At 30.6% G+C, this 10,790-nt stretch overlaps 1 protein-coding gene across 2 annotated transcripts; it reads left to right on the top strand.

Annotated features, from left to right (window-relative positions):
* Positions 1-42: 42 nt before the first annotated feature.
* LOC124948801 (J domain-containing protein) lies at positions 43-10,200 on the top strand. Of its 2 annotated transcripts, none has more exons than XM_047492995.1 (5): positions 43-263; positions 1,598-2,458; positions 5,069-5,170; positions 5,250-5,366; positions 6,504-10,200. In XM_047492995.1, exons 2-5 carry the CDS (start codon positions 2,375-2,377, stop codon positions 6,741-6,743), a joined length of 543 nt encoding a protein of 180 aa, XP_047348951.1. In that variant the 5' UTR covers positions 43-263; positions 1,598-2,374; the 3' UTR covers positions 6,744-10,200. The 2 variants fall into 2 exon arrangements, with proteins under 2 accessions (XP_047348951.1, XP_047348961.1); XM_047493005.1 differs by lacking the exon at positions 43-263 and adding an exon at positions 769-784.
* The last annotated feature ends 590 nt before the right edge of the window (positions 10,201-10,790 follow it).

Consider the following 10,790-nt stretch of genomic DNA (forward strand, 5'->3'; position numbering starts at 1 on the left):
TCAAGGTTGATCGAGCGTTGAGTGAAAGCCACAAGTATCCGGAATCTCGTACGTGGAAGACGTATTATGCGCAGTATAGTCTCAATTGAATATTCCTAGATCGTTGAAACGGTTTAATTTCGATCGAGATCGCGATTAAATTATCAAAAAAATCATATGGTTATTCAATATTATAAATTTTATTAAATACGAGAAAGTGACGATCGTGAAATTAAAGATCAATCGAAGAGATTGAGATCACGTTTTATCAGATATCTTTCAAGGTACATCTCTCCTACTTAAAGAGATTTTAATTTATTCAATTTTTTCTATTTTTTCTTTTTTTTAATTTCTCATACTATCGGACAATTCGTTGTGCGTGTGTGTCGAAATTGTGACGCTAGATGTCAAGGACCAATGATAATATCTTCTTAGCGTTCTTAACTTCTCATTGCGTTATCTTTCATTCTTAGTTTTTATTTGTTTTTCCTTTTCTCTTCATTTTCTTGAAACCTCCTGCTTGAAAATATCTCCTACTCTTATTATTGAGTTATATAATAAAACGTTAATAAGTATTTGTAAGTGGAACAAAGTTTTTCTGTGTCGCGAACAGATTTTACTCACAAACAGGTGTCTACTGTACTATACTGTATTAGCTCGTGTGTTGTTCCGCTTAGATATTGAAAGGTAACTTTATGGAATGGATTCAAGGCTGAAACGAAAGCTTATGATTCATCATGTATCAAGTACGAGCTGCAATTGTTTTGTCTCGTGCGATTAAAACGATGCTTTACAATGTAATTAGGTCCGTACACGAAGATGATGTTTGTATATAAAATGAGAGGAGAAATCACTATGTATTTTATTAATCATGAAAGAAACAAACGATGAACACGTGTTCTTGTTTTTGTTTTATTTTTCTCTCATGAAATTCACTATTGATTTCAGAGGAAATCAATCATTTCTTTTTTTATTTATTATTTATAATCATATTGCGAGAAACATTTTTTCTTTTTTTTTTTTATTTATTTTTATCCCACGCAACTTACATAATATATATATATATATATATATATATATATATATATATATATTTGTTTGTATATATATGTATTTCGACGAACGTACGTATGATTTTCAATCAATACAGACAATAGTCGAATATCCGGCAATTTTAGTTTCCCTATAATAAAAATCACTTAAATTACGGCATAGAGATCGATCTTTTAAAGTTTTCCAAAGTAAAAAAAGAAATAAAAAAAATAAAATAAAAAAGAGAAGAATAAATAGAACAGAAAAACAAACGATTTATCCTCATAGAAAACAAGCATATCGGAGGGGTATATTTAACAAATTATTCACGATTTTTTTATCGAAATATATTAAAATGTCGCAATATATTTAAATAACCATGCTATCAAAATGCATCTCGAACGTACGATTTATATACAACCTCGTAAAACAACATTTGATTATACTTACCTGTTAAATGGGAATATAAAAATTACAACGAGAGAAGGAAATTCTCTCATTGTGATCAATTTCTTAAATGGAAGCCTCGTTTTCTGGATCGCATTGGGAAATAATCCATCGTGTCCTTTTCCTTTTTTTTTTGCAGGATTAATCCTTTGAATTGGAGTCCCTCGTCAAGGATTCAAGGCGATAGACACCACGGATGACGTTACTTATTGTGAAGTAGAAAGAGAAGAAGGTGGAAGAGGAGGAAGAGAAAGAAAAAGAAGAGCAGCCGCTAAGTGCGATAGACTGCGCATTCGCGAAAAGGGGAAGGACGAACGACACAAAGAGAAAGATATATATGCGTATACACGTACACATATACATATATATATATATATATATATATATACATAAAGAAAGGGAGTAAGAGAGAGAGAGATAGGGAGACAGAGAGATACTAAGAGAGAGAGAGAGAGAGAGAAAGAGAGAGAGAGAGGGAGACAGAGAGAAAAGGGGTAGGATCGTTGGTGTAGAGGGCGCATGCGCAGAGAATTTCCCGGGAATCGGGTCTTTCCGGGTCTCCGACACGGATTTCCCACTTTCGTTCGTCACTTGAGCGCCCGAGTCGGCGACGTGCGAGACACGGCAACAGGTGACGAATATTCGCGCCGGAGAGTTTATTATCAAGAGAGAGAGAGAGAGAGAGAGAGAGAGAGAGAGAAAAAGAGAGAGAGAGAACATTTCAATCTTCTCGATAATCGATTCTTCTTACTCGCAAGAAATTCAACGATAATTTCATTTTTCGAGAAAATTGTTCATTCTCCTCGTTTATTTCTTGATATTCTCTTGCTCTAAAATTTCACGAAAAACGAACGAACGAACGGAAAGGAAAAGAAGATTTTTGTTTGTTAATTAAATCAATCTGATCTAACGCAAAATGAGTGTCGACGACGTGATCAACTATAAGCCTGACGAGGACGAGGATCTTTACGCTCTTCTATCCTGCGATGAGTCAGCGACGGTAAGGATCTCGATAATTTATCTATCTAAATAATAATCATTCATAGATATATATTTAGGATTATTGAATTATTGAAAAAATTTAATTATATTTACGATTTACTATCGAATTTTCAAATTGTTATGATTTGTATAATCGAATTTGTTCATTCATTTTGAAATGTTGATCGAAACCGAAAGGTTAACCGAAACGTTAAATGATAAATAAAATTATGGTTACACTTTATTATTGAATTATTTTTGTATTATTTTGTTTATATTTAATTTTGTAAGCGCGATGAAGTTTAAACGTTATACGTTAAATTAAGTATAATTAAATTCGAAAATGTATTTTAATAAAATTAAATGTTAAACCGTAATTCAAATATTTTAATTGCTATTTTAATATTTTTATCGATATTGTCAACGAAGGTTAAGGATCAGAAATATAATATGCATGCGAAGAACGATTTAAACTTTGCTAAATAAAATTTTAAAAAATTCGTGTATTGAGCTTAAAACACTTTTCTACTTGTACTGTCCTTTAATACGGCTTTTAATGTAAAATGTGAAGGCGATAATTTCACTTAAAGAGCGACTTAAAGGCTCATATTAATATTTTACGGTTCCTTGTCACTTCAATTCCGTTATCGTTATCGATGATTACGACTTTTCTCTATTTTTTCTCGACGATGACAAAAGTTATTTTTATCATAAAATAATCGTCATAGAATAATTCGATTATTTTAAATCTATCTGATTACATTAAAAGCCGTAATTTTATTCCAAAATGAAAAGATCGTATTTGTTATATAAATGTGATTATATATTTCGAACTGTTTATCATTTTTAATAGTATTATTATCAGTATATTTCTGAGGTAAAATGATTAAAATTTTAAGGATGTTGTTGTTAACGTGTATTTTGAACATGTGTGAGGTGTTCGTTCTATTCTTTTTTGTATTCTTAAAAAAAAAAATACTTAGTGTTATAAATATTTCGTTCTAAATGAATTAGGTCAAGAAATAATTATTGAGAGATTAATATTATAGATAACCAATGCTTGTCCCTTTACTCTTTTCTCGTACTTATGAATTTTAAACTGAAAACAAAGGATCACTTATTTCATGCATGCATTTGTAACATTATCAAAGGAGTATCGTTACTTTTTTTTTCTTTTCTTCTTTTTCCCTTTTTTCTTTTCTTTTTTCCCCTTTTTTCCTCTTCTTTCGTAAATAATGTACTCTCGTAAAATGTGCCCGGTAGTCCATTGAAATAGCGAAAAGTTTTGAACAAAAGGGGGCACCATTAAATTCAACGGAGTATTGCGATGGACGCTATTAAACGGAATTCATCCACGACAAAAAACAAAAAGAGAAGGAACAAGAATACGTATTTAAAAATTTCATTCCATTTGATATCATACAGTGATTTTCCAACTTGTTTCGTCTAATTTGCCTTTAGATTTGCCGTTGAAAATAACTCTTAAATGTTTTTAAGATCGATTCTTCTTCTTTTTTTTTTTTTTTTAAAGAAAATGTCACGATTATATTTTTTCCTTCCATCGAATCATTTCTCACGAAATTGCGTTAATATCGATCGGTTCGTTTGAATTTCACGTTAGATAATAAAATTTTTTAGCGATAAAATAATAATTGCAAACTGATAACAGTTTCGTGATTAGGAGGATTGTTATGCGCATATACGTAAATCTACTAGTAGAAGTTATTTGATCTACTTCTTGCACCTGTTTTATATACAAATACGATTATCGTTTATCGATAATCGTTTGCGATTATTAAACATCGTTAGAAAAGACACACGCAGAGAGAGAGAAAGAGAGAGAGAGAGAGAGAGAGAGAGAGAGAGAGAGAGAGAGAGAGAGAGAGAGAGAGAGAGAGAGAGAGAGACAGAGATAGAGAATAATCCTGATACCAGTAGGATAATTAGCATGAAAAGGATAGAACTCTGATCGTCCATCTCAACCTCGAATTTGAAACCGAAATTTAATTCCATTCGAAGGTCGCATGCAATTTGAACGACTCGTAACATCGTTTATTGTGCGATAATTTTAATGACAGGTGAAATGCACCGTGAAATCTTTCTTGATTAGCTTGCTATATACACATCTCGTTTTTAACGAGAATAAAAAATTCAAATTCGAAGTAATCAATGAAATTTATTTTTTCATTGATTTTTTTTTTATGAAGATGATATATATATATATATATATATATATATATATAGCGAATCATTATTCCCATTTGTTTGTTCGTCCTTTTCCTATTTTATTTTTTTTTTCATACATAGTAATAAAATAAATTTCCGATAAGATTGCAAAAATATTTATCGATTCATATAACTCATAAAATTGTTTAAAGTTGAATTCATATTATCTTCAATAAATGTTACTGACCTATGTTGATAAATCGAGTTAAACAATGACTCTCTATCTCTTGAATTTTTTTCTTTGTTTCTTTATATATCCTAACATAGAAATAATTTCAATATTTCGTAATCAAACAATGCTCATTGATGATTGAATATTCTGACAAGAAAATAATGAACTTCATACAATTAATATTGAAGAAAAATTTATTTACCTCTTTCTTTTTTTGATTTTATGCCATAGGTCGAGCAAATCATAGCAGAGTACAAGGCACTAGCCCTACAGTATCATCCTGATAAAAATGCTGGTGACAAGGAAGCCGAGGCAAAATTTCAAAAACTTAAAGTATGTATTTCTTTTATCCGTACAATAAGCGACGTTAAAAAATTTTTATTGGCCGATTTTATTTTCGACCTTATTTTAGAATGCCAAAGAGATTCTATGCGACCCAGAAAAGAGGAGCAACTACGACAAGTGGCGGCATAGCGGTATTTCCATTAGCTACAAGCAGTGGCTTGGCATGAAGGAACACGTTCATCAAGTAAGTTGAAAAGAAATAAAAAAGAAAAGAAAAGAAAAGAGAAGAATATTCATAGTCCGAGAAATTTAACCTGTTAACCATTAACGGGAATAAAATTATAAGAGTGAATTTTTCTCGGTTGTTGTTATAACAAAAAAAAAAATTTTTTTTTAATTTCTTCAAAACTTTGGTTTCATTTTAACTAAAATTAACTTGGCGATTAAGTTAATGTTGTTTCGAAGATCGAACATTGAACTTACGAGACATTTTCACGCATTAAAATACTCGTGGAATTTTAAATATGCGGTATATATTATTTAAATAAATAATAAAATAACGTAAGTATGATTTTCTTCTTTTGTTATTCTTTTTTCTTTTTTATTTTTTTCGAAAATAAAAAGATGTAAAGCTTATACAAAGATAAGTTTTATGAAAATCTATAGTAAATTATTGAACGTAAAACGTTTGATTGTGTAAACATTTGAAGAAAATATAGGTAAATAACTTGCTCATGAGCGAGACTTTATGAAGGTACCATGTTTCGAAGTACTTACTTAAATATATGATCAAACGAGACTTCATAAACAACAGTCCCGTAAACTTTTGCATTTTCTCCGAAGTTGAGGCGCGTGTATACATGCATACGTACTTGTGGAATAAATCTTGAGTTTGCACTTCCTTTGACTCGATTTACCTTCTCATTATGCGAAATGTGAACATTGTTTGAAAATAATATACTGTGACGGTTTTGCGTGTTGTAAGGAAGCATGCTTTAGAAAGTGTAACAAAGACGTAAAAATATCTATAGAACTTTTTCTTTTTCTTTTTTTTTTTTCAAAAATCTCTAAAAGTCTCATAGAAGTCTTATAAGGGTAAATCTGAATGTGAATATGAATGGATCAATAAATGATCATAAGCCGCTACAACTTAATTAAAAATAATATTATTTTAATGCAACTTCTTACGTCATTATTTAAATCATAAAATATTATTATAAATCATAAAATATTATATATAAGAGGAAACAATTTATGATATTTTTAAACGTACGTCATAGCAGTCCTTTAATGTATGACTACCTTACTACTCTTAACAAAAAGGAAGTTAGAAAAAATAAATAAAGAAAAGAGGGTGAAAAAATAATGAATGAATTCGCAGTCGATGCATTGGAGTACACCAAAAACGAAGGACCGGATGTTGCCGGATGGAAGTACCGTTGGTGGTGGAGGGGGAGGTGCCGAGGGTTCACCAGGTCATGTAAAAGGTCAGGCCCCGAATGCTCACAGAAGGGCCAGCGAGGGTGGGGCTAACATTTACTATGGTGCTCGGCGTGACATCGAGTGGGACTCGCAGGCTTCGAGCGAGGTCGTCAACAAGTTTCGTAACTATGAGATCTAAAATTTTGAGATCTATAGAAGGACGACGATCGTTTATGGAGGATCCTTCCTTTTTCGTATCGCACAGGATCAAGCTCGATCGTTACATAATTCTAATTATCTCTCTTGCTCTCTGTTTGACAATGAAGATGATTCTTTCCAACAATAACAACAACAATACATCTATACGTATACAAGGTGTTCTATTTTAATCGATTAACGTTATAATCGTTGTATGTAAAATAATCTTTAATGGTGTTGGAAAGAAGTCGATTAATTATTCTTTTTTTTTTATATTTTCTAATTATAATTTTTCAATTGACTTCAATCGAAAGAAAATCGATTTAAATGGGACACCCGTAATATACGAGAAAGGAGCGCCGTATTACACGTACATACACATAGACAAACACACTTAAACGTATACATACCTCCTTGTGCATTTATCGTTCATCACTGTCCAACCAACAGCAGGAAAATGGCTCGGAAGATGATACTAAGGACGTCTAATTTTTTTTCTCCTATGTCGAGAACAATTTATTTATATTACTTTTTTCTTTCTTTTTTCTCTTATCTTTTTACTTGTTTTTTTATTCTCTCAGGAAAAATAATCTTGATAATTTAAATGTCCAAAATATATTTTTTTTCTTCCAAGAGAATTTGCTCCAGCAAATCGTTTCTTCGAAAAGAATGATTATCGTGAACCCTTGAGGGACAGAAATAAAAAAATATTCTTTGAAGGATCTCTCTCTCTCTCTCTCTCTCTCGCTTTCTTTCGCTCTCTCTCTCTTTCTTTCTCGTTTTCCCTCATTTTTCCTCGCTCTCTCGTTCTCTCTCGTTCTCTTTGAAGTGAGAGAGATGAGCCATGTCACGAGCTCAAGGAAAATACGAGAGTACAACACCAGTATGGGGTTTATGGTATTTAGTTATTAATTTTTTCTGCTCGTCTATTCGACCAAGAACAATTACAAGTGAGAAAAGAATGATCAGAGAAAACGAAATTAATATGTACTTATGTATAAAAAATAAGATCGTGAATCTTATTTAACGTTGATTTCGCGTTAATAAATAAACGAATTTAATCCTTCTTTCCCCTATGGAAATTTCCTAATAACACGAATAGTTATTATTAGCAAAAATAAAAAAGTTGTATCGAGTTGAAATAAGAGAGCGAGCGATAAAGGTCGATTGGTTGGACAGTGCTTTTGATGTCGTGTCGAGAGAATAAATAAATAAATAAATAAATAAATAAATGAATTAATAAGTAAATAAATAAAAAAAAGAGATATAAAGAAAATAAATGAAACGAATGAAAAAAGAAAAAAAAAGAAGAAGAATTATAAAGTGTAAAAGAAATTATCGATTCCACGTGCGGGGGAGTCGCGAGATAAGATTAAATTTGTTGTTTCTACGGTAAGGCTCTCACTTCCCAATGGAATACTGAAAGAGTCTTGTCTTCCAAAATAGTATTGTGAAAAGGGGGTGGATATTGCGAGGAAGGGCAAAAAAGAAAAAAAAAAGAAATACCAACAGAAAAGAAAAGAAAAAAAAAAGAATGAAAGAAAAAGAAACGAGATCGTTTTGACGTTCGATAAACGTTCAGTTGTACGAAATAAAATATGCGACAATGCGCAAATAAGATCTTTGTCCTCTATCAAAAAAAAAAAAAAAAAAAAAAAGAAAAACAAATAAATACAAGAACGAAAACTCGGAGGATGAATCGAACTTGAGAATTGTATCTCTATTTTCTTTTTTTTTTATTCTTCTTTCGTACTCGAGAAAGACCAAACTTTTTAAATCCATTCCATTGTGAAATAGAGCGAAGAAGCGCACTCGTACCTGTATCTAATGTCAAACACAAGCAAAATACTTACATCGTTACTCCTCGTCACTTCCCATTTCGAAAAATGTTTTATCCATTTTACAGCTCCCGTCATCATTTTTTGACATTTTTCGAATTTCACGTTCATCGTTCAATCTAATAAATAAAAAAAAAAAAAAAAAAAAAATGACACATTTTTGGCTTCATCATTTGATGGCTTATATATTTTTTTTATTTGTTTTTTTTTTGTTGTTTATTTATTTATTCTATCTTACGTCATACGCGCACAAACATGAACAGGGTTTTACGTTCTTGTCGTTACGCGATGATATTAGAGTTGTTTTGAGAAAATTTTTAATGGTTTATTTGAAAATTTTCCAATTCATTTTAATATATATTCTTTTTATATGTATATATAATATATAATACATACAAAACATGCAGATTACCAACGACGTTATTGTAATAATTAAACAAAATTTGCACCTTTGGTTTCACTCTCTTTCTCGCTCAATTGATCGATCGACAGATGTTCGTTTCTTTATTTTAAAATTAAAACATGCCTATCTATAGCTGGTTCAAATAACAATTTAATGGTCCAGTGGTCAATTAATATACATACACATGTGTATCGATGTATATATCTTTTAGTCATTGTTCTAAAAATTTCACTTTACTATCATTACTGCATACATATCATTTTCATTTTTTTTTTTTTATTAATTTCTTTTTACTTTATTTTTACTCCTTTTTTTTTTGTAATGACATTCGAACTCTCCCGTGTGCAAACTGCATATATCATCAATGTATAATGTCATAAAAACAAATAAGTTGTTCGATGAAAAAGCATAGAACGATAACGATAATAGTTATAATAATGATAATAATAGCGACAGCCACTATCGTCATTGTTATTGTCGTAAAGATAAAAACGTAATAACGTTAGACCTCAAATTAATTGCAATTGTCGTTAAAAGTCATTTTTCTTTTGAAAAATTCTTATCCCTTCTCCTCATCTATTATCTGTTCCTGATCCAGAAAGCCCATAAATATGGGTTTTTATTTATGTCTATATGTTTCTTAAAGGACACCAGGACAGCATCATAATGTTGAGATAACAAAGAATTTAAGGACCACGTAGATAGTGTTCGTTCTTATTGACGCGTAAAAAAAAAAAGAATAAAAGAGCAAATTGATCGCATAGAAATTTTATAAAAGATTTAAGATTGATACAAGAGGTAGAAGAAGAAAAAGGAAAAAACAAAGAAATTGGAAGAAGAAGAAGGAGAAAAAAAGAAAGAAAGAAGAGGTAGTTGATAATAATAATTCAAATCTAGTATGCAAAAGCTGAAAGTTTCATTGGCATTTTATCAAATAAGATCGGCCACACTTTTGCCTGCGTAGTTTTTAAATGAGAAATTCTTGGACCATCCTGTACGTGTATGCGCATATACCTGTATACCTATATTTTTCTATCACGGATTCGTCTGTGACTATGTCTACGATGCTTCATTGAGTATTATCGTCGTTAATATCGTCGACTATTTATTATTTTCTATGTAATATTGATTCATAGTCAGACGTGCTCTCGGAAAAAAACATTGATAGATTTAATTTATAAAACAAAAAAACAAAAAAATTTAATTGAAATTAACAATTATCTTTATGGGTGATAAATCCAATAGGTAACACATATGTTCCTAATTTCTTAAGTTGTTCCTTCCTTTCAAATTTGGACCAAATACAAGTCCGAGTGTTAATAATGTTATGTAAATTCTAAGAATATATACATATATATATATATATATATATATATATGTATGCATGGTGTGTGTGTGTGTGTGTGTTCATGAATTTTCCGAGGCACGAGGTTTCGTTATGTAAATTATTATGTAAAAATTATGTATTCGTCACGCGCTGGTCGACGTGACGATGTGTACTCGCACCATTAAAGATTCAATAAATGTGTTTAATTATGAAAATCCTATCTCTCTTTTTGTATTATAGATCTGTTATACAACTAACATAGTCGATGTTAAAGCATGAACGTTTTTTTTGTTCATGAGAAGTATCGTATATATTCAATTGTCAATAATAATTGGTTGATAAATAACCGATTTAATTAAGAAAGAAAAACAAAAATGGAACATACGATTTTTAACGGATATTTTTCCTTTTTTCTTTTTTATCATTTACATGCAACCAGAGGCTTCAGGTTTTTATTTTTTTATTTTAATAACTCGATGT

This window comes from Vespa velutina, chromosome 1 (assembly GCF_912470025.1).
Source record: "Vespa velutina chromosome 1, iVesVel2.1, whole genome shotgun sequence".
NCBI lineage: Eukaryota > Metazoa > Arthropoda > Insecta > Hymenoptera > Vespidae > Vespa > Vespa velutina.

Excerpts from the sequence above, each read along its gene's own strand:
- LOC124948801 (XM_047492995.1), top strand. The coding sequence starts at position 2,375 with ATGAGTGTCGACGACGTGATCAACTATAAGCCTGACGAGGACGAGGAT. Across the intron at positions 2,459-5,068 it reads CCTGCGATGAGTCAGCGACG|GTCGAGCAAATCATAGCAGA; the intron begins GTAAGGATCTCG and ends TTTATGCCATAG. Across the intron at positions 5,171-5,249 it reads CAAAATTTCAAAAACTTAAA|AATGCCAAAGAGATTCTATG; the intron begins GTATGTATTTCT and ends ACCTTATTTTAG.